The 25000-nt window shown below is 44.2% G+C and overlaps 1 protein-coding gene across 1 annotated transcript in view; it reads right to left on the reverse strand.

The window, feature by feature from the left end:
- Positions 1-25000, reverse strand: part of LOC143287128 (neprilysin-1-like) — a 151195-nt gene that overhangs the window by 24114 nt on the left and 102081 nt on the right. Inside the window, exons 5-13 of the mRNA XM_076595073.1 lie at positions 24600-24644; positions 20628-20789; positions 17870-17953; positions 15723-15928; positions 11872-12054; positions 9444-9530; positions 7841-7965; positions 3780-3882; positions 1672-1791 (exon numbers count right to left, since the gene is read on the reverse strand). Coding sequence (XP_076451188.1) covers positions 1672-1791; positions 3780-3882; positions 7841-7965; positions 9444-9530; positions 11872-12054; positions 15723-15928; positions 17870-17953; positions 20628-20789; positions 24600-24644 — 1115 coding nt within the window. The remainder of the gene's footprint in view (positions 1-1671; positions 1792-3779; positions 3883-7840; positions 7966-9443; positions 9531-11871; positions 12055-15722; positions 15929-17869; positions 17954-20627; positions 20790-24599; positions 24645-25000) is intronic.

Consider the following 25000-nt stretch of genomic DNA (forward strand, 5'->3'; position numbering starts at 1 on the left):
TATTTTATGCATGTGACGGTGACTATTTACTGGAAAATTACTTATGAGAGAGGGTGGGGCATAACCTGATAATATTTTGAACATAAATATGGCTTTATTATATTTCAGTTTAATTTTCAATGGCAATATATCAAGTTCTATATAATCAGAAACATATAAAGAGGACGATTTTAGAATAACTAATTTAAGAGCACGCCTTGGGAGTGGTTGTAGGATGTTATCACACGCTGAATCCCAGACAGCTGAGGCATAGTTTATATAAGATTCAATGTAGGCGTGAAAAAATATTTTTCGAGTATGTAAATTTAAAAAAATGTTTTATTTTAGAAAGTTGATATACCTTTTTGGAAATAGTTTTACATAACATTGATATGTGATCAGACCAGGTCAAGTTGTTATCAATAATTACCCCACGAACCTTGTGACTGTCGACTTCTTCAATGACTTTGCCATTTACAAAAAGGGAGGAGGAATTAGATGCAAGAGTTTGACGCTTCTGTCTGGTTGTAATCAACATGCATTTAGTTTTTTTGTGGATGCAAACTCATGTGGTTTAGTTCAGACCAATCAGTTAACTGATTAATACTTACCTGCAATGTTCTGCAAACTTCAGAGAGTTTAGAATTGTCAACGTGTAAAGTCGTATCGTCAGCAAACAGTTCCCAAAATGCAGTGATAAATAAAGGAAAATCATTTATAAAAATGGAAAACAATATCGGTCCCAACACAGAACCCTGAGGAACACCATATTCAATAGGTAACAGAGAAGATTCTTTTCCATTAATTATCACCACTTGTTTCCTATCAGATAAAAATGAGTGCAAGAGATCTAATGTGTTGTTTGATAAGCCATAAATTCTAAGTTTTTTTAAGAAGTGCATGATCAATTACATCAAAGGCTTTTGCGAAGTCTACAAATAGAAAGTTGTTATTATCTATATTAGTCAGCCACTTGTCAACTAAGGATGTTAGTGCAGTGTGGCATGAATGAGAGAGAGAGAGAGAGAGAAACAGACAGACAGAGAGAGAGAGAGAGAAACAGAGAGAAGAGAGAGAGAGCGAGAGAGAGAGGGGGGATACATGCAGAGAAGAGAGAAACACAGAGATGCAGAGGGAGAAAGACTTGAGAGAGAGAGAGAGAGAGAGAGAGAGAGAGAGAGAGAGAGAGAGAGAGAGAGAGAGAGAGAGAGACAGACAGACAGACAGACAGACAGAGTGAAAGCATCCATTCCGCTTGCACTCTGTGGAAGAAAAAAGTTTTTATCGTATCTTGTATCGTTTCCTGTTTTGTCCAATACCATCTCAGATTTAAAGACAGACAGACAGACAGACCGACCAACCGACAGACAGACAGACAGACAGACACAGACAGACAAACAACCCCCCCCTTCCCTCCCCCCTATATAAATACAAACACAGACACCCCCCTACACACACAAACACACACACTCACATACACAACTCCCCCCACACACATACAAACACACACACACAAACACACAAATCCACACACATACATCATAAACACACACACCCCCAACCAAACACCCCCTCCACCCCCTCCCCAACAACCCCCCCCCCCTAACCCCCCCCCCCCGCACACCCCCCTCCCCCGACCGAACCCCCCCCCCCAACCACACACACACCCTCTCCTACACAGGATGTTCTCACCGTTTCCTTGCTCTGTCGCCGGAAGTTGTCTCTGATGAACATGGCCCCCACAGCCAGCCCCATCAGCTCCTTCACGTTCTCCACACATTTCTTCCAGCGGATCTTGCCTCGCTTCATTCCCTGGGGAAAGACAGAGATAGATAGATAGATAGATAGATAGACAGACTGACAGTCAGATAGATATCATAGATCAGATAGTTAGATAGACCTGCCTCGCTTCATTCCCTGGGGAAGGATTTAGATAGATAGATAGATTGGTTGATAGTCAGATAGATATCATAGATAGATAGGTAGATAGACCTGCCTTGCTTCATTCCCTGGGGAAGGATTTAGATAGATAGATAGATTGGTTGATAGTCAGATACATATCATAGATAGATAGGTAGATAGACCTGCCTCGCTTCATTCCCTGGGGAAAAATATAGATAGATAGATAGACCTGCCTTGCTTCCTTCCCTGGGGAAGGATACAGATAGATAGACAGACAGACAGACAGACAGATAGATAGATAGATAGATAGATAGATAGATATACTGACAGTCAAATAGTTATCATAGATAGATAGACCTGCCTTGCTTCATTCCCTGGGGAAGGATATAGATAGATAGACTGACAGTCAGATAGATATCACAGATAGATAGATAGATAGATAGACGTGCCTCGCTTCGTTCTCTGTGGAAAGATATATAGATTGATAGATAGATAGACAGATTGACAGTCAGATAGATATCATAGATATATAGATAGACCTGCCTCGCTTCATTCCCTGGGGAGGGGTATAGATAGATAGATAGATAGATAGATAGATAGATAGATAGATAGATAGATAAACAGATTGGCAGTCAGATATATATCATAGATAGATAGGCAGATAGACCTGCCTTGCTTCATTTCCTGGGGAAGGATATAGATAGATAGATAGATAGATAGATAGATAGATAGATAGATAGATAGACAGACTGATTGATAGTCAGATAGATATAATAGATAGACAGGTAGATAGACAAGTATGTAACGAAGTAACTAACTAACCAGCTTACAAGCTACCGTGCTAACTAACATTTCGGTTTCCTTCACGTTCTCCCCACACTTCTTCCAGCGAATCTTGCCTCGGTTCACTCCCTGAGGAAAGACAGAGATAGATAGATAGATACATTTATTCTTATTCTTGTTGCTTATAGTCCAGCCGACCGCACAGGGCCAAGTTAGATAGCTAGACAGATAGATATATAGACAGACAGATATATAGATGATAGCTAACTAGCTAACTAACGAACCAACCAACTAACCAACTAACGAACTGACTAGCTGACTGACTGACTACAAGTTTAGTTTCCTTCACGTTCTCCACACACTACTTCCATCAGATCTTACCCGGCTTCATTCCCTGGGGAAAGTATAGATAGATAGACAGATAGATAGACAGATAACCAGATAGATAGATAACTAAACAAGCTAAATAACTAGCTAACCAACCAAGTTCAAAGTCAGCTATATGTCACCCACACTGCCGCGCTCCAAGCTGCAAGGCCAACCAACGAACAAGAGAGGCAAGGCCTTCAAGACTCACTTGTGGCAAATTAAATCCCCTAGGATTAATTACAGAGTAATTTCCCTTTTTTTACCCTCTGCACCAAAACGTTTGCAAAATAAATAAAACTTCCATGCTTAGCAAAAGAAGTTCCTGTTTGAACAAAACTTGATAATAATGACTGCTCTTGTTGTTGGGTCAGAATATCAGATCAAAGTGCCAAGTTTAGAGAATACCAAAAAATATAAATATAACAGTAAATGCAGTTTGCATATAATTAGGCTTCATTTTTAATTTTTTTTTTTTGGTGCCCATCCCAGAGGTGCAATATTGTTTTAAACAAGATGACTGGAAAGAACTGAATTTTTCTTATTTTTATGCCTAATTTGGTGTCAACTGACAAAGTATTTGCAGAGAAAATGTCAATGTTAAAGTTTACCACGGACACACACACACACACACAGAGACAACCGAACACCGGGTTAAAACATAGACTCACTTTGTTTACACAAGTGAGTCAACAAGAAAAGAAAAGAAAAGAAAAAGATAAGAAAGGACTGTGTGTGGCAGGACTCACGTGGAGCACCATCTTGTACTGGTTGTGCACCGCCTGGTAGCGGTCCGTCAGCTCTGGGGCCAGCATCATCACCACTCGCCAGATGATGTAGTTGGCCACGGTCCTGCCCAGTGCACAGACACACCACACACACACACACACACACACACACACGCAAAGCCACACACAGGCACACGCAGAGCCACACACACACACACATGCACGCACGCACGCACGCACACAAACACAGCCATACACACATACAAACACACACACACAGGCACACACAGAGACACACACACAGGCACACGCAGAGCCACACACACATGCACGCACACACACACGCACGCACGCACGCACGCACACAAACACAGACACACACACATACAAACACACACACACACGCACGCACACACACACACACACAGAAACAGACACAGACACAAACACACACAGAGTAACGCAGTGCTTCATGATAAACTGGGACAGACCGACACACAGACAGACAGACAGACAGACGTACAGACAGAGGATTCACACATCATACAGGATACGACCTACGCAGAAAGTCGGAACCTCATCTTGATGCCTCCCCCCCCCCACCTCCAAATCCCCCCCCCAACCCCTCCTCCCCGCGCACACATCCAACATCCATTACATAATTAATCACCCGCTCGGTTCATCAGCCCACTACGAAGCTGCGATGGATTAATGGCCTAGAGGTAACGCGTCCGCCTAGGAAGCCAGAGAATCTGAGCGCGCTGGTTCGAATCACGGTTCAGCCGCCGATATTTTCTCCCCCTCCACTAGACCAGACCTTGAACCTTGAGCGGTGGTCTGGACACTGGTCATTCGGATCAGAAGATTAACCGAGGTCCCGTGTGCAGCATGCACTTAGCGCACGTAAAAGAACCCACGGCAACAACAGGGTTGTTCCTGGCAAAATTCTGTAGAAAAATCCACTTCGATAGCAAAAACAAATAAAACTGCACGCAGGAAAAAATACAAAAAAAAGAAGAAAAAAAAAGGTGGCACTGTAGAGAAATTTGTTGTGATAAAAGAAATACAAATACAAAATACAATCAAACGTTAGCATGCGAACTGACCGACCGTCAGCCCACTGACAACACCACGTTTTTTCTCTATACAGTACGGTACAACACTGACAGGCCCAACACCCAGCTTATATCACAGATTGAACATTAAGTTCACATCTGGGCCAACAGCAAAGTGAAAGCTATCTGATCAATGGTTTCGCCATCCAAACAGGAAGTCATTTTACAGCTTAGTCTTTTGTGAAGGATTATGACTCATTTACAGCTTAGTCTTTTTTTGTTTTTTTTTGTTTGTTTGTTTGTGAAGGAACGTGACTCTCAAACTAGCGCAATCTTGCCTCCTAATTTCAGAGTGATAATCCTTCACAAATGACTAAAGCTGTAAATGACTTCCCATTGCAGTGGAAAAACCACTGATCATACAGCACTCACTTTGCTGTTGGACCACCTGCGAGCTTGTGTCAGTCTGTGATACAAACCCGAGCGCTGGACAATGCAATACAATGCAATACAGTTTCAGTTTCAGGAGCTCAAGGAGGCGTCACTGCGTTCGGACAAATCCATATACGCTACACCACATCTGCCAAGCAGATGCCTGACCAGCAGCGTAACCCAACGCGCTTAGTCAGGCCTTGAGAAAAAAAAAAAGAAAAAAAAAAGGTTGATAAATAATAGATAAGCGTACATAAATAAGTAAATAAATACATAAATAGATAAATAAATAAATAATAATTATAATATGAAAAAAGGTAATAATAATAACAAATAAATATATAAGTAAATAAATAAGACAACAATGATGATAAATAAGCAAATAAATGTAAAACATGAAGACACGCATTCACACACACACACACACACACACATGCATAACAGATATGCGCCAAACACGCAGTTTCACAGATATGAAAGCACAGTCAAATACACATAAACGTACATGAGCCCCAACACACACACACACACAAATTACCCTGCACCTCCTCTACCCCCCTCCTCCACACACTCATTTCTATGCTACGTATCGCAGCTTCCACGATACACACACACACACACACACACACACACACACACACACACAGAGATCAACACACATACGCCACACACACATACGCCAATATCCCCCCCCCCAATCCCCCCCCCATATATATATATATAATATATATATATATATATACACACCCGCACGTTCCAATACAATGCACAATGCAATACAACACATATACAATACAACACAATACACTACACAGACCTTTCATCAGTTGTTTTTTTTACACGATTTTTATCACGTCGTACAGGTTCAATACTAAGGACAAATACTACATCCTGCTCTGTACAATACAAGTTACTACAGCACAACTCATCACAGAAAAAAAGACAATGCTATACAAGACAATACAACGCCACGCAATGTAACTGTATTGTATTGTATTGTATTGTATTGTATTGTATTACTCTTTTTGTCTGATTTCTCTGTGTCAAATTTGGGCTGCTCTCCACAAAGAGAACTCAGAACTCAGAACGTTTAATGTACATCGGCCTTGGGCCACAATACAATGGGGAAGGGTGGATCGGTGAGGTTGCATATAACATTGTGTTATCCATAGCAACAACAACAACAACAAAAACAAGTACAAACTGAATGAATATATACTTAAACAATGTGCCCATCATATCGACATTTGTTTTTATATAGTTTTTCACCATGCTTGATCACTGACTGCAGATTAACTTTTTCCTTGTATTGATAGCATGGAAAATGTATCTTGATACGTTATGTCTGTGACTGAAATTTGTTGCTCCAAGTAACACATGCAAGGGGAGTCTAGCCGATTCTTTTAACATTCTCCACAAAGAGAGAGAGCGCGTGAAAACACTGAGAGCGCCACCAGTTCTTTTTCTGCCTGCAATTTTATTTGCTTTCCTACCGAAGTGGACTTTCGTACAGAATTTCGCCTTTTGTTGCCGTGGGTTCTAAGACGTGCGCGAAGTACGTGCGTGCATACGGGACCTCGGTTTATCGTCTCATCCGAGTGACTAGCGTCCAGACCACCACTCAACGTCTAGTGGAGGGGGAGAAAATACTGACGACTATGAGATTCCCATCCAGTGCGCTCAGATTCTCTCGCTTCCCTGGCGGACGCGTTGCCAGAAGGTCAACACTGCACAATACAACACAGTACAGCATAGCACAGCACAGCAGAACACAACGCAACACAGCACAGCACAGCACAGCACAACACAGCACAGCGCAACACAACACAACACAGTACAGCATAGCACAGCACAGCAGAACACAACGCAACACAGCACAGCGCAACACAACGCAACACAGCACAGCACAACACAGCACAGCACAGCAAACACCACACCACACCACGACACGACACAGCACAGAACAACACACTACACGGTACAACACAAAACAGCACAGCACGACACAGTTCAGCACACAACACATCACAGTTTCAGTTTCACTTTCTCAAGGAGGCGTCACTGCGTTCGGACAAATCCATACACGCTACACCACATCTGTTGAGCAGATGCCTGACCAGCAGCATAACCCAACGCGCTTAGTCAGGCCTTGAGTGCATGCTTACATATTTGTGTACCTATGAAAGTGGATTTCATTTTACGTAATTTCGCCAGAGGACAACACTCTCGTTGCCATGGGTTCTTTTTCAGTGCGCCAAGTGCGTGCTGCACACGGGACCTCGGTTTATCGTCTCATCCGAAAGACTAGACGCTCAGTTTGATTTTCCAGTCAAACTTAGGAGAAAGGGCGAGAGCGGGATTCGAACCCACACCCTCACGGACTCTCTGTATTGGCAGCTGAGCGTCTTAACCATTCTGCCACCTTCCACCTGCCACATCACAACACATCACAACACAACACAACACATCACAACACAACACAGCACTGCCCAGACCATTTATCGGCGTTCTGCACGATGTTCACAACGCAATACAACGCAACACAACGCAATATAGCGAAACACAGCGCAACGGAACACGGTGCACTGGCCAGACCTTTTATCTGTGTTCTGCACGATGTTCATCATGTCGTACAGGTAGTCCACGGCAAACACCACCACCTGTTCCTCTGACGTCAGGGAGGAGCTGATGGCTCTCCTCAGGTACTGCAGCCAGTTGATCTGCCGTGCACACACACACACACACACACACACACACACACACACACACACACACACAGTGACACACACAGACACACAAACACAAAGACCCACAAACCCGTCGACAAGCACACACATACACAAGCACATACTCACATACACACATGCGAGCACACACACACACACACACACACACATGCGTGCGCATGCAGACATAGACGCATTCACACATACCCACGCGTGCACGAGCACACACACACACACACGCACGCACAAACACACGTACAATAAGTTTACTTTGGTCACTTTTCCCAATCAAAATTCACGATCAAACCTGCGTCGGTAAAACGTCGGTGAAAAAACAGTAACGTCATGTTCTTTTGTAGTAGACTCCTTTTTTTGTTTATTTCCCCAATTTCAAACATAATCTCCAGCGTGATCTGTGCAGATTACAGCGATTTCAAATGCTGACCTTCGGTGCCAATACTTTTTAGAATAAACTGACAAGGGACTACACACAGACACAGACACACACAAGCGCGCGCGCGCGCAAGCGATAACAGAGCGATAGACAGAGAGGGAGGGAGAGAGAGAGAGCGAGGCAGGTGGGGGGGGGGGGGAAGAGTGTGAGGGACAGATAGACAGAGACATAAAGAGATAGGGGAGACATTGGGGGAGAGAGAGAGAGAGGGAGGGAGAGAGAGGGAGAGAGAGAAAGAGGGAGAGAGATAGAGAGAGAGAGAGTGACGGACGGATAGACAGAGACATAGAGAGATAGGGGAGACTTGGGCAGAGAGAGAGAGAGAGAGAGAGAGAGAGAGGGAGGGAGAGAGAGGGAGAGAGAGAAAGAGGGAGAGAGATATATATATATAGAGAGAGTGACGGACGGATAGACAGAGACATAGAGAGATAGGGGAGACTTGGGCACAGAGAGAGAGAGAGAGAGAGAGAGAGAGAGAGAGAGAGAGAGAGAGAGAGAGAGAGAGAGGAACTTCTATCATTCAGACCCAACTTGTTTTAGTACCCCCCCCCCCCCTCTCTCTCTTTCTCTCACCCGCCCCCGTCTCTCCGCTCCCTAAACACATCCATGTACACCTCACGTATACGTTTGTTTGTCGGATGTTGTCAAGCCCGTTTACATAAGTCACATAAAAAATAAAATGAAATCATCATAATTGGAGACAGGTAAAATACAAGAATCCAGTGTTGTCATCATTCATAATGTAACGGATTTGAACAGTGAGAGAGAGAGAGCAAGATAGACAGATAGACATATAAAAGGGAGAGAGCGAGAGAGAGAGAGAGAGAGCGAGACAGACAGACAGAGAGAGAGAGAGAGTGAGAGAGAGAGACAGAGAGAATGAGAGAAAGAGAGAGACAGAGAAAGAGCGAGACAGACACAGACAGACAGAGAACGAGAGCTAGGGAGAGAGAGAGAGAGAGAGAGAGAGAGACACACACAGAGAAGAAGAAGAAGAGAGGGATGGGGAGAGAACCACCTGCGGAACAAGCTGCTGCAGTGTAGAGATCGTCATTTTGTTGTACAGGGCGCCAGTGTCGTGTCGCTCCGCTCTGGGCCTCGTCACCTGGTCATGGCACACTATGTCGTCATCATTACGTCACTGGTGTCATCGTGTCCACTGTCGTCATCATCGTCACTGTTCTCTTCATTTTGTCCACTGTCATCATCATCATCATCACCATCGTCACTGTTGTCGTCATCATGTCCACAGTCATCATCATCATCATCGTCACCGTTGTCGTCATCATGTTCACTGTCATCATTTTCATCGCCATCGTTGTTGTCATCATGTCCACTGTCATCCTCAATCATCATTATCGTCACTGTTGTCATCATCATGTTCACTTTCATCATCATCATTGTTGCTGTCATCACGTTCGCTGTCATCATCATCGTCACCGTTGCCGATATGTTCAATGTCGTCATCGTCGTCATCACAATCAGCTCTTCTACCAATGTTGAAAAAGTTAACTCTCTCCATACGAACGGCGAAAGAGACGACGTTAACAGCGTTTCACTCCAATTACCCTCATCAAAATATTGCAAGCGGAAGGCTCTTATGCTGAAGAGGTGAATGTTGACAAAAAATACCACAATTCTGACGACGGAAGCTAAAGGTTGGCGGTCATTGAGACACCCACTGGACATCCGAGGGGTCTGTGTAGAGGAGAAGAGAGGACTGGCCGTACTGAGTGGGTTAAAGGTTCCACAGCCTTTTGCGGTCATCGGGTCAGTCAGTTCACACCCACTGTGTCCAGGACTCGGAACAGGAAGGCGGGGCCCAATCCTCTCCTTCTTAGCGGGTTTGATCTTCCCCAGCCTGAGCCAGGTACCCGTTCACATCTGGGTTGAATGAGGAAAGTCGGAGTAAAGTGCCTTTCCCAAGGACGCAACACCATGCCGAACCCGGGGACCCGAACTCTGATCACTGGCGAGCACTGGGCCAGAAGCCCCAACGCCGAACGGATTCTACCACGATCGTCATGACTATCATCAGTTATTGCGACAAGGCTCAAAAGACCGAGTGGTTTAAAGCGCTTGACTTTCAATCAGAGCAAAACAACACAGACAGTACATCAAAGACTGTGGAAAAGAGGAAAAGACAAGTGTCAAGGCTTACTCGAAAAAAAAAAGAAAGAGGAATAGACTGGGAAGGGACGGGCGCAATAGCCGAGTGGTTAAAGCGCTGGACTGTCAATCTGAGGGTCCCGGGTTCGAATCACGGTGACGGCGCCTGGTGGGTAAAGGGTGGAGATTTTTACGATCTCCCAGGTCAACACATGTGCAGACCTGCCAGTGCCTGAACCCCCTTCGTGTGTATATGCAAGCAGAAGATCAAATACGCACGTTAAAGATCCTGTAATCCATGTCAGCGTTCGGTGGGTTATGGAAACAAGAACATACCCAGCATGCACACCCGCGAAAAAACGGAGTATGGCTGCCTACATGGCGGGGTAAAAACGGTCATACACGTAAAAGCCCACTCGTGTGCATACGAGTGAACGCATAAGAAGAAGAATCTGAAGGTCTTGTGTTGGAATTCCGCTCATGGCACCTGGTGGGTAAACTGTGGAGATGTTTGTTTTCCCCCCGATCTACCAGGTCAACAGATGTGCAGATCTGCCAATGCCCGAACCCCCTTCGTGTGTGTATGCACGCAGAAGATCAAACGCGTGCGTTAAATACAAAACGATCTCGAAATTCATGCCGATGTTGGTTGTTGGGTTATGGAAACAAGAACATTATCCAGCATGCACCCTGCCCCCCCGCCACCCACCGAAAAAGGAGAATGGCTGCCTACATGGCGGGATAAAAACGTTCAAACACGTAAGGACCCACTCGAGCATGTATACGAATGGGACGTGAGAGTTTCAGTTTCAGCCCACAAACGCAGCAGAAAATGAAAAAAAAAAGGATAAATAATCATTACATTTAACAGAAGTCAGCTTGTCTGCGTACGATCAAATTAATGTTTGTATGTATTCATTAATCTGTTAACAAACGTCACAACAGATACATATATCTTTTTTTTTTTCTCCAGAATATACCTTTGCGCACAGGCAATGCTGCCATACTTGCACGCACCCATCCTACCCCCTTCGGCTATCCCCACTCTCCAACACCACCACCACCATCACCACTCCACATGTAGGTATGGAGATGTACAAAGCAATCGTACTGCAGCATCATTATGTGTGACCCACGCGACCTTTTCGTGGCCACATGGTCTGAGGAAACGAAGGCAATCATGTCTGCGTGAAACCGTTAATGGGTTAATTCAGCGAAACCGAACCATCACGCATGTTAGGCTGAACTCTCTATCTCTCTCTCTCTCTGTATGACCACCACCAACCACCACCACTATCATCACCTCCCCCCCACCCCTACAACACCCCCAAGCTCACGTTAGCCAGCATGGTCTCGAACTCGAGGAGGTCGAGGAGCTGCTGCTCGAGGCGTTCAGGCGGGGCGCCCATGAGGGTGACGATGTCCCGCATGAACTTGAGGTAGGCCTGCACGAACTCCGACTCCGACTTGGCCTTCAGGTAGTACTCCCTGTCCGGCATGCCCAGCACTGGCTGGTCCAGCTGGCCCGCAGGTCGGGGACACAGGGCAAGGTGAGAAAAAAAAAAGCTTATTTGTATTCCCCCCCCCCTCCTTGAACACAAGGTTAGAATAGAACAGAACAGAACAGAACAGAATAGAATAGAAGAGAACAGAATAGAACAGAACAGAATAGAATAGAATAGAACAGAATAGAACAGAACAGAACAGAATAGAATAGAACAGAATAGAACAGAACAGAATAGAAAAGAACAGAATAGAACAGAACAGAACAGAACAGAATAGAACAGAATAGAACAGAACAGAATAGAACAGAACAGAACAGAACAGAACATGTCTTTATTATCAAGTGCACCGTGGTCACAAGGAATATTGGGGCGTGGGGGGGGGGTGGGGGTGGGGGTGGAAGTGGGCGGGGAGGAGGGATAGTACATGAAAAGGTACAAACATGAATCGAAAATCATACACAAACACAGATACAGTAGAATTTATGATACATACATGGGCATGTCAATATAAGAACTTGTGCACATTCACACCTGCACACACATGCGCCCCCCCCCCCCCACCCCCCACGCACACACACACACGCGCGCGCGCGCGCACATACACACACATACGGGCGCGCGCGCGCGCACACACACACACGTTTGAACAGAAGCCGCATATAACATGTGGATGGAGCTGATGACTAGATAGATCTTCAGGTAAATGGTTGTTGATTGCATGATTCTTATATTTCACTTTAATTTTGACATTTCACAACATCGGTGAGATTCAACATTCAAAGAGCAAACAGTCATTTAGTCCATCAATGAAAGTGTAAAAATCATCACCTTATTGAGATACAAGGGTTAAAAACAAGGACCAACAACAACAACAACAACAATCATCTGTCTTATGATCATGTGTTGTTCGTAAAAGATGAATAAAGAATTAATGAATAAATGATTAGATATACAGGTGATGGACAGACAAACATTCATATGAATAAATAGATAGATCCACACACACACACACACAAAATCAAGAAGAAATGAAAAAAGTGAAAGTGATACAAAATGTCACATGTATTTATGACGCCAAAGCTTCAAGGAAGCACCAAATATCTATAGTGTTATTAAAGGATTAATATAATGTTACCAATTACTTATGTCAGCGCTACTTCCCGAAATATTTATAGGTTTACTTATATTTTATCCACCTGGACATATATCCCCTCCCACCCGCCACCCCCACCCCTCATACAAGGAAACCTTCACAGAACAAAAGCCCAAGCTCCAAATCACTCAAACCGGCGTCAACCAGGGAGCCGTATTCAAGACAAAAACTTCATTTCGCCTTCAGGCAAGTTACCTTTGACAAGGTAAAGGACCTGCGGGGAAAATTTGACGTGAAGGCATTACTCCCACGCCGCTCATTTAGATTCCCCCATACACGGCCACACCCGGGTTCGTCTGTCGCAGTTCCAGCGTCGGCAGTCCGCAGGGAACCATCGATGTTAGGTCGCCAGGAGGCCACACACCAGATGAGACACTGCACTGCTGCTGACTCACTTCGGTGGTGTTCAGTGGTGCCTGTTCTGATTTAACGTACTTAGGACACCACCTACTAAGCCCCCCCTACTAACGACAATAATGGCTTAGTCGCGGAGCCAGACTGAGTGAGCGTCCCTCCCAGAGTGGAGACCGCCACCACGTCCCTCAAACAACAGCCCCCGACGAATCCGCCGATACTAACGACATTGACAGGCCTCACCCCAAGCACAGAAGAGGAGGGGTATCGAAACTGAGGTCACCATGAGGGCAGGGCATGAAAGGCCACAGACCTTTAAGACTACTGTGAAGGCTAAGTTATCTTCCTGTTCAAGGCACGCTGCCGTGGTGCGCTCAGGAAGCTGTCCCATCGTCTGTAATTAAAAATCCCGTTGATTCCTTTCTGCCAAGCTCTCAATTTTACTTCTCATCGCACCACAGTTCAGAGCACTGTCGAGAGAGTTTTGCAAAACACGTGCAATCCGCAAAGCACGTCTGTTTCCCCCCCCCCCCCACCCCCCCCCCCCAAAAAAGAACCAAAAAAAAAAAAAAAAACCCCGGAAAAAACAAAAAACCCCGAAAAAGAAACAAAACAAAAAACAAACAAAAAAACCCCGAAAAAACCAAAACAAAACAAAACCAAACCCCGAAAAAAAAAAAATGCTACAAAAATATCCACCATATTTGCCTCTGCTTGGCAGGTAGTAAGGGTATATTGCCTTCGGCAGGTAGTAAGGGTATATTGCCTTCGGGGTTTGTAGACCCGTGGGTAGTCTCTTGTGTTCCTGACTACCGGATGTTGCTTACCCTCGGGCAGTTTGCCTTGCCTCAGGTACTTTACCGGCAGGTACAGGTTTACCCGCAGGCTATTCCCCAATACACCTGGCAGTGAATGCCCTGTCTCTCGAACGAATCCAGTATGAGAAATATAATTGTGCAGTCAACAACCATCCACCTTGAGATCTAGTCATCAGCCCCATCTGCATGTAATATGCGGCTTCTGTTCAAACGTGTGTGTGTGTGTGTGTGTGTGTGTGTGTGTGCGTGTGTAGTGCGTGCATGTGTGAGTATGCACAAGTTTTTATATTGATACGCACTTGTATGTATTCTAATTTCTACTGTATCTGTGTTTGTATATGGTTTTTCGATTTATGTTCGTACCTTGTTATGTACTACCCCCCCCCCCCCCAATATTCCTTGCGACCCCGGTACACTTGGTAATAAAGACATATTCTATTCTATTCTATACCCCCCCTAATAATCCTTGTGACCCCGGTACACTTGGATATAAAGACATGTTCTATTCCATGTGTGGGATTGGATCCTGTACGGTCATAACCCCTGGCTTCACAGACGGAGGCGTTACCACTATGCAACACCTCACTGTGGCGAAGGATCGATCAGTCTGTGAACATGATGCCAGTCTCTTGCGTGGAGCCAAGCAAGAAGGTCAAATGCACCAGCACGGAGCCGTATGTCACGACATGACTGAAAACGATGATGACATACGAGGGAACCGCTATGGTTAAATCAGGACAAAATGCACGGTGTCCTCTTTAACAAAAGGGCAGCCTTAGTTAAGAGTAGAGCACCCCGAACTGTGATGTCAAGTGTTTCATATATGATCCATCACTTTGAAATTTGTTAAGAATAATGCCCAAGACATCATGTTTTTGGGCAGAATGTTTTTTTCTGTCTGGTGTCTGGTATGAATGAACATTTGAACCAAAGAGAAATTTCGAGAAAACTTGAAAATAACGGTAATACCAGCTGTCGTCAAACTAAAAGAAACTGCTCCAACACCACTATCTGTCGTTCTTCTTTATTCGTACGACGATGTAAATAAACGAGAGAGAGAGGAGAGAGGGGAGAGAGGGAGAGAGAGGGGGGGGAGGGAGCAGGTAAGAGAGAGGGAGGGAGGAAGGGAAGAGAGAGAGAGAGAGAGAGAGAGAGAGAGAGAGAGAGAGAGAGAGAGAGAGGAGGCTTCAATAGTCAAAAAAACAATAAAATACCCCCTCCACACACACACACCACACATAGAGTCACAAACACAAAGACACACACACAGAAACACAGACACAAAAACAGACACACACACACACGCACGCCAATACACGACCTCGCCCTTCCCCCCTCACACATTGTGCCTGCCTCACCTTAATGATATTGGAAGAAGAGTTTTTGTCGTCTGGCGCGATCCAGCAGCCAATCAGAATGTCGTTGTTATACTCGTAGCGGACCTTGGCCAGCATGGTCTCCAACACAAAAGAGTCGCTGCTCCAGTTCTGCAAGATGATTGGCCAGCCTCCCAGATCGTCCGTGATCGTCCGCATCTGCACGTCTCCGACGAAATTGATCTGCGCTGTGCAGATGAAAGGTACGTTCCGTTTTTATCATCAGATCATGTTCTTCTTCTTATTCTGATGGTTTAGAGCCTTTCCACAAATGTTAAGCGTATATATATATATATATTTTTATTTTTTATTTTTTATAAATTATTATTATTATTATTATTATTATTATTATTTTTTATTTTATTTTATTTATTTTTTTTAATTTTTTTTACTGTGATTCGATGAAGCCTTACCTGCACGAAAGTGTGTCATCACAAGTGACTGAGAACGTTGATGTTTTTGACTTTTTGCATTCATTATCAGTTGTTTTGCTTGTTAGATTGACAATTTCTTTTTTAGAAAGTCCACTGAGTAATTTTCTGCAATCGTATTTAGATATTTGTTTCATAAACGTTTATACTGAAATGCATACATTATGTCTTCAATACAAAATGTCTTCAATCACCGATTTGTGTGACAGGACATTAAACAAAATTCCTCCACCTTACACTGATGTGATTTGGACGAAAGACTACCTTCGTTTCATTATAATGAATAAAGATGAACTGTTCAGGGGAAGCTGAAAACTGTGTGAGCTGGGGGAGAAGTCTCACTTTCTGGACGGCACATCAAACCAGTACACAGACAACCAGAAATGGGACAATCGGGGATCACCAGTTTAGTGGTGGGAGAATCGAATCGGGAACAGGTGAATTCTGGAATAGCCGAAACGGGGATCTGGATTAGGCGAATGGGCAACAGCCCAAATGTGGAACAGCTGAATCGGGAATAGGCCAAATCCGGAATAGCCGATTCGGGAATAGGCCAAATCCGGAACAGCCGAATCGGGAATAGGCCAAATCCGGAATAGCCGAATTGGAAATAGGCCAATAAAATCTGGAATAGCCGAATCGGGAATAGGCCAAATCTGGAATAGGCCGAATCTGGAATAGACCAAATCTGGAATAGCCGAATCTGGAATAGGCCAAATCTGGAAAAATCGAATCGCGAATAGTCCAAATCTGGAAAAAAATCGAATCTGGAATAGGCCAAATCTGGAACAGCCGCATCTGGAATAGGCCAAATCTGGAATAGCCAAATTGGAAATAGGCCAAATCGGGAATAGACGAATCGAGAATAGGCCAAATTGGGAACGGTCGCACTGGGAATAGGCCAATCAAATCAGTGATGGCCTAGAGGTAATGCGTCCGCCTGTGAAGCGAGAGAATCTGAGCGCGCTGGTTCGAATCACGGCTCAGCTGCTGGAATTTTCTCCCCCTCCACTAGACCTTGAGTGGTGATCTGGACGCTAGTCATTCGGACGAGACGATAAACCGAGGTCTCGTGTGCAGCATGCACTTAGCGCACGTAGAAGAACCCACGGCAACAAAAGGTTTGTTCCTGGAAAAATTCTGCAGAAAAATCCACGTTGATAGGAAAAACAAATAAAACTGCACGCAGGAAAAAATACAAAAAAATGGGCGGCGCTGTAGTGCAGCGATGTGCTCTCACTGGGGAGAGCAGCCCAAATTTCACACAGAGAAATCTGTTGTGATAAAAAGAAATCCAAATGCAAATACAAATCTGGAACAGGCCAAGTCTAGAATAGCCGAATCGGGAACAGGTCCAATCTGGAACAGCCGACGTTGGAATAGGCCAAATCTGGAATAGCCGAATCAGGAACAGGCCCAATCTGGAACAGCCGACGTTGGAATAGGCCCAATCTGGAACAGCCGAATCAGGAACAGGCCCAATCTGGAACAGCCGACGTTGGAATAGGCCAAATCTGGAATAGCCGAATCAGGAACAGGCCCGATCTGGAACAGCCGACGTTGGAATAGGCCAAATCTGGAATAGCCGAATCAGGAACAGGCCAATTGTGGAACAGCCTAATCGGGAAGGAGGTGTGTGGGGACAAGACAGAGGGCGGAGAGACAGGAGGAGAGAGAGAGAGCTGGCGAGACGCTCACTGGTGTTGACGCAGGACTTGTACAGGGTCTTGGCCTTCAGCGTGGCGTTGCTGTCCGAGGGTCCTGGTCGCTCCTCCAGCAGCTCTGACGACACACACGTCACGTTACGTCACGTTAATTATTCACAAGGCAGCGTTGGTGTCGTCATCATCAAACATCATCATCATTGTCATGGTCCAACAAACAGAGTGTGTAGATCTACAAAGTCTTGCACTGATGCATTCGCATGTAAGATCTTACACACACACACACACACACGCACGCAAGCGCACACAAACACACACACACACACACACACACACACACACACACACACACACACAGACACACACGCACGCACTCACAGACACACAAATCAACGAACAAACAATCAACAGCAACAGCCAAACACACACAGAGACATACAGACACAGATACACAGACAGACAGACAGACAGACACACACACACACACACACACACACACACACAACAAAACCAAAAAAAAACGAAAAAAAAACAAAAACAAACAAACAAACAAACAAAAAAACAACAAAACAACAACAACAACAACAACAAACACACTTATCCGTAAAAGCGTTCAAACAGTCAACTAAACGTACAGTAATTTAAAAACTTGTTATTTACACGCAGACAACACTCTGACTACACAATCAAAAACATCATCACTTCCACTCCACAGCGGGTCTCCTTCCTTCCTTCCTTCCTTCCTTCCTTCCAGGTCAATCAGAAACTGGAGCAGGCCGCACGTGCTTCAGATGATTACATACATGTGTTTCTGCTTTTACTCCCTACCCCCCCCCCCCCCCCCGCCCCCTGGCCCCCTCCTCCCCCCCCCACACCACACTTCCCCCACCCTCTCCCGCCCTCCTCTACCACCCTCTTCTCCTCCTCCCATTCCCAATTTCCATTCAGCTTTTTTTTTTTCAAAACACGCACGTGCGTGCGACAAAACGACGCGCCTTTACCACGCGGATGCATAAAAAAATAGGCGAGAAGGCATTTTATACGCACACATTCGTAATCAAGTGATCCGCACGCGTGAACATCCACACACGCGCGCACACACAGACACACAGACGCACACACACACACACACACACACACACACACACACACACACACACACACACACAGAGGAGTCAGGTGAAACAGCACACACACACACACACACACACACACACACACACAGAGGAGTCAGGTGAAACAGTACACACACACACACACACGCGCACAGACACACAGACGCACACACACACACACACACACACACACACACACACACACAGAGGAGTCAGGTGAAACAGCACACACACACACACACACACACACACACACACACACACACACACACACACACACACACACACAGACTTCCATGCTGAAAGACGCTCCCCATTCGCTGTCACAGTCCTTAAACTCGCTCCTCCACAAACTCAGACCCCCCACATTTTAGCGTACATAATGTCAGATGTGTGCTTAGAACGCTAAGCGCGCGCGCACTAACACACACACGCATACAAACACTGACGCATAGACACATGCAAGCAGACACGTATACACACATTCGCGCGCGCGCGCGCGCACACACACACACACACGTGCGCGCGAACGCACACACACATGCACACAGACATACACACACACACACACACACACACACGCGTCCGCATACACACACACACACACACGCACACACACACACACACACACGTGCACACAGACACAGACACACATACAAACACACGTACACACATCCACCCACACAACGCGCTCACATACACACAGAGACACACACGCACACACACAGACATACACACACAGAGACACAAACAGATGCACACACATATATACACACACGCAGGCACACGCACACACACATACTCGTACACACACACACCCACCCACACAAAAAACAACAAACAAAACAAACAACAACAACAACAACAAAACCACCACCACCACACGACCACCACCAAAAAACAACAAAAGAAACCAACAAACACCACCACCACCACCACCGCCAACAACAACAACAACAAAAAACAACAACAGAAACCAACAACCACCACCACCACCACCACCAACAACAACAAAAAACAACAAAATAAACCAACAAACACCACCACCACCACCACCACCAACAACAACAAAAAACAACAAAAGAAACCAACAAACACCACCACCACCACCACCACCACCACCACCAACAACAACAAAAAACAACAAAATAAACCAACAAACACCACCACCACCACCACCACCACCACAAACAAAAAACAAAAGAAACCAACAAACACCACCACCACCACCACCACCACCACCACCAACAACAACAACAAAAAACAACAAAAGAAACCAACAAACACCACCACCACCACCACCACCACCACCAACAAAAAAACAACAAAAGAAACCAACAAACACCACCACCACCACCACCACCACGACCACCACCAAAAAACAACACAAAAGAAACCAACCACCACCACCACCACCACCACCACCACCAAAAAACAAAAGAAACCCAAAAACACCACCACCACCACCACCACCAAAAAACAACACAAAAGAAACCAACAAACACCAACACCACCACCACCACCACTACCAACAAAAAACAAAAGAAACCAACCACCACCACCACCACCACCACCACCAACAACAACAACAAAAAACAAAAGAAACCAACAAACACCACCACCACCACCACCACCAAAAAAAACAACACAAAAGAAACCAACAAACACCAGCCTCACGTCTGAGGACGACCTGCAGCTTCTCGTGCAGTTTCTGGAAGGTGCCGAAGCTGTGCTCGTCCTCCGGGATGACGTGCCGCTTGTTCCACTGGCCACAGGCGTACTGAAAGAAGTCCTCACAGGGGTCCGCCGCCACGTCCATCCCCGCCATCAGCTCTGCCGCTGGAAGGACACGATTGGCAGATAGACAGATGGAGGGATGGGTAGCAAGGGGGAGGGGACTAAGAAAGGAAACGAGAGAGAGAGAGAGAGACACTTTGACACTTTGACTCTTTACTGTCATTAGCTTAACTCTTTCCATACGAACGGCGAAAGAGACGACGTTAACAGCGTTTCACCCCAATTACCATCCTCAAAATATTGCAAGCGGAAGGCTCTTATACTGAAGAGGTGAATGTTGACAGAGTATACCACAATTCTGACGACGGAAGCTAAAGGTTGGGTCATTCAGACACTCACTAGACATCTGAGGGGTCTGTGTAGAGAAGAAGAGAGGACTGGCCGTACTGAGTGAGTTAACAGCCCATGTGACAGGGGGGTACAGGGGAAGTTACAGTGTCGTTTTATCCAATCATTTGAAAAAGCAAAAAAAACAAACAAAAAAAACCCACAAAAAACTAACACACCTAATGTTACAAAGGTTATATCAACTAACAACAGCCAACAAATTGCACACACAAAAAATAACAGCATCATCACCATCAGATTGGCCATCCAAATACTAATTCTATCTGCTTCTATTTTGACCCTCAAAGAAATAATTTTGGAAACCATTAATGTTTGCACATATTTTGAAGTAACGGGCGTTTTGATCATTTATTATCTTGTTCCGTGTATCTACTGCCTCTGAGAGAGAGAGAGAGAGAGAGAGAGAGAGAGAGAGAGAGAGAGAGAACGGAGGAGCGCAGGAACGCAGGAACGCAGGAAGTTTAACTCTCTCCATACGAACGGCGAAAGAGACGACGTTAACAGCGTTTCACCCCAATTACCACCATCAAAATATTGCAAGCGGAAGGCTCTTATACTGAAGAGGTGAATGTTGACAAAGAATACCACAATTCTAACGACGGAAGCTAAAAGTTGGGTCATTGAGACACCCACTGGACATCCGAGGGGTCTGTGTAGAGGAGAAAAGAGGACTGGCCGTACTGAGTGAGTTAATGCGAAGGCCACCAGCATGTCCACATGAGAACACGTACACATAAAGATAACGATTTAAAAAAAATGAGGGAAAAACCAGATTCAACAGAACCGAAACATAATTGCTCTGTCACGCAATTTGATTTGAACATTTTAAATTAAACTTCACATCAGTTTTCCTCTCTGGAACGAAAAGCATAGTAAATAAACATAGCGACATCTCTTATTACACACTTGTCTTCATTTTGTAACAAAAATGGAATTGGTGGAGTGTTACTATTTCTATAATGTTTAAATATATACTTTTCTCGTAGTTTAGAAAATACAGGACACCTAATAAGAAAGAGAGAGAGAGAGAGAGAGAGAGAGAGAGAGAGAGAGAGAGAGAGAGAGAGAGAGAGAACAGAATGTGGAAAAGACGTACAAAATGTAAAATGGAGAGGGTGAGTGTCAGTGATTGGAGAAAGAAAAACAAACATAATATTGGAACGGTGTGTGGTGAGAGGCGGGACGGGGGAAGCGGGATCAGGACCAAAAATTATCCATAATCAAATATTGTATGCACTACTTCTGTTGATTATTATAGTCCTTCACAAAAGACTAAGCTGTAAATGGTTCCCCATTGCAATAGAGAAACCGCTGATAATATGGCGGATAGATGGATATATTGATACATATATGCATGTATACAGACATACAGATACATACACATACATATATATGTATGGGTACAAAGATACATGCATGCATGCATACATTCATAGATACACGTATCAATACATAGATACATGCATATATACATAGACACGTAGGTATATAGATACATACATGCATGCATACACAGACACACAGATATATACATAGATACATGCACACATAAATGAATAAATAAATAAATGAATGAACATAAAATTGATTGAATAAATAGGTAGATGAACATTATCATAATTAACTAGACTGCATTTCAGATGTATACGGCCATATTTTAGGTGCCTTTCAGTCAATTTATGTAAAAGTGTACTTGATATATTTTGTCAGATTTTTTGGTTGTCGTTATGTTTGTAAAATGTTGAATACAAAGAAAAAAAAGCGAATGAATAAATGAACAAATAAACATGTAAACATACAGATAAATGAAAAAAAAGATTAAGGAATAGATGCATTATGAATAAATAATAATGATAATAATAATAATAATTTATTTTTATATAGCGCTATAATACAAGCATAAGCAAGCTCTAAGCGCTTTGCAATTCAGTATCTAAAGTGAAACAAGAAAGCATATAAAAAGTAGTAGAAACAAAAAACAAAATCATTAATATTATAAAAAACACAATGCATAAAACTCACAAAGTAGCATACTATCAATACTACAACTGTTACACTCCAACACTCACTAACACCCACGCACAGACACACACATGATTAAACGGCTGAGATGACGGCAATTTTCACTTAAAATACATACATGTAAAAAGGAATATAACTGTAATCTGCGTGCCACAGATTTTGTAAAAATTGTAAAATAAAATTTTAGATAGAAAAGGTAAAAATGGTAAAAAGCGGGTAATTCTCCCTTTTGAACCACACCACCACCATACATCTACCCACTCCCATTCTCTCTGCTCTCCCATCACACACACTCACATTGCCATGGGCCTGGGACAACAGCACTATTAGAGTCGTGACAAGTATTTTTTTTTTAAAAAGATAAGTTTTAAGATTTAATTTAAAGGTAGATAGATGAGTTGTTTGTTTGAGAGCAACAGGCAGAGAATTCCAAGTTGTTGGGCCGAAGACGGAAAATGACCTCTTTCCACAGGAGTTAAGGAAATATCGGGGAACAGTTAGCTGGGAGGAATCAAGAGATCTCAATTTTCTGTTTGGCAAGTACGGGTTAACTCACTCAGTACGGCCAGTCCTCTTTTCTCCTCTACACAGACCCCTCGGATGTCCAGTGGGTGTCTGAATGACCCAACCTTTAGCTTCCGTCGTCAGAATTGTGGTATTCTTTGTCAACGTTCACGTCTTCAGTATAAGAGCCTTCCGCTTGCAATATTTTGATGATGGTAATTGGGTTGAAACGCTGTTAACGTCGTCTGTTTCGCCGTTCGTATGGAAAGAGTTAACAAGCTCAGAAAGATATGAGGGTGTGGTATCACAATTCAGGCACTGAAAGCATAGGAAGGCAACTTTATATTCAATTCTGGCTTGAACAGGCAACCAATGAAGTGTCCGCAGGAGAGCAGTAGCACTCTCTCTCCTCGACTTTTTAAGGACGAGTCGAGCTGCACTATTTTGTATTTTCTGGAACTTGTAGAGTTTATCATTGGGAAGGCCAGCTGAGAGAGAATTACAATAATCTAGGCGGGATAAAATGAAGGCAACAGCAAGTTTGTTGGCAGCATCAACAGACAGGAAGGGGCGGATTTTACTAATCTTACGAAGCTCAAAGTAAAGAACTTTACACAGGTGGTTCACATGAGTTTCCATCGTGAGGGATGAATCCCCCCTCCCCCCCACGCCCCCCGTGCCCACACATTAATCGATCAAACAGCGATTGAACTCAACTCTCCACACACTTACATACTTAAGAAAACATAGTCATATACGCAAGATGAAAACACACAAACAGGCAGACACACAGATAGACACACACACACACACACACACGCACGCACACACACAAACAGGCAGATACACAGACAGACAGACAGACAGACACACACACACACAGGCAGATGCACAGATTGACAGACAGACAGACAAACACACACACACACACACACACACATACACAAACAGACACACAAAACATCTGATGGAACTTACCTGTGCTGACGCACGTTGATGACAAACACAAACGTCTGCTTTGTGCTGAAACACAAAGAAATTCAACAACAATAAGTATTTATACGATAACGATAAGTATCTTTTTTTTGTGAATGACACACACACACACACACACACACACACACACACACACACACACACACACACAATGTGAAGAAATTAGAAAGACTTCAATTAAAAAAAAAAAAAAAAGGTAATTATCATAAGAAACTTGACGACAGTGAAAATAACAAAGTACAAAGTATAAATCTAAAACAACCAACCAACCAACCAACCAAACGAAGGAATAAATAAACAATTATCGAAACACGGAAGCTCCCAGAACAGAAAAACAAACAGACAAACAGACCAGACAGACCAACACCAATAGCAAACCAACT

Source organism: Babylonia areolata, chromosome 11 (genome assembly GCF_041734735.1).
Source record: "Babylonia areolata isolate BAREFJ2019XMU chromosome 11, ASM4173473v1, whole genome shotgun sequence".
Classification (NCBI taxonomy): domain Eukaryota; kingdom Metazoa; phylum Mollusca; class Gastropoda; order Neogastropoda; family Buccinidae; genus Babylonia; species Babylonia areolata.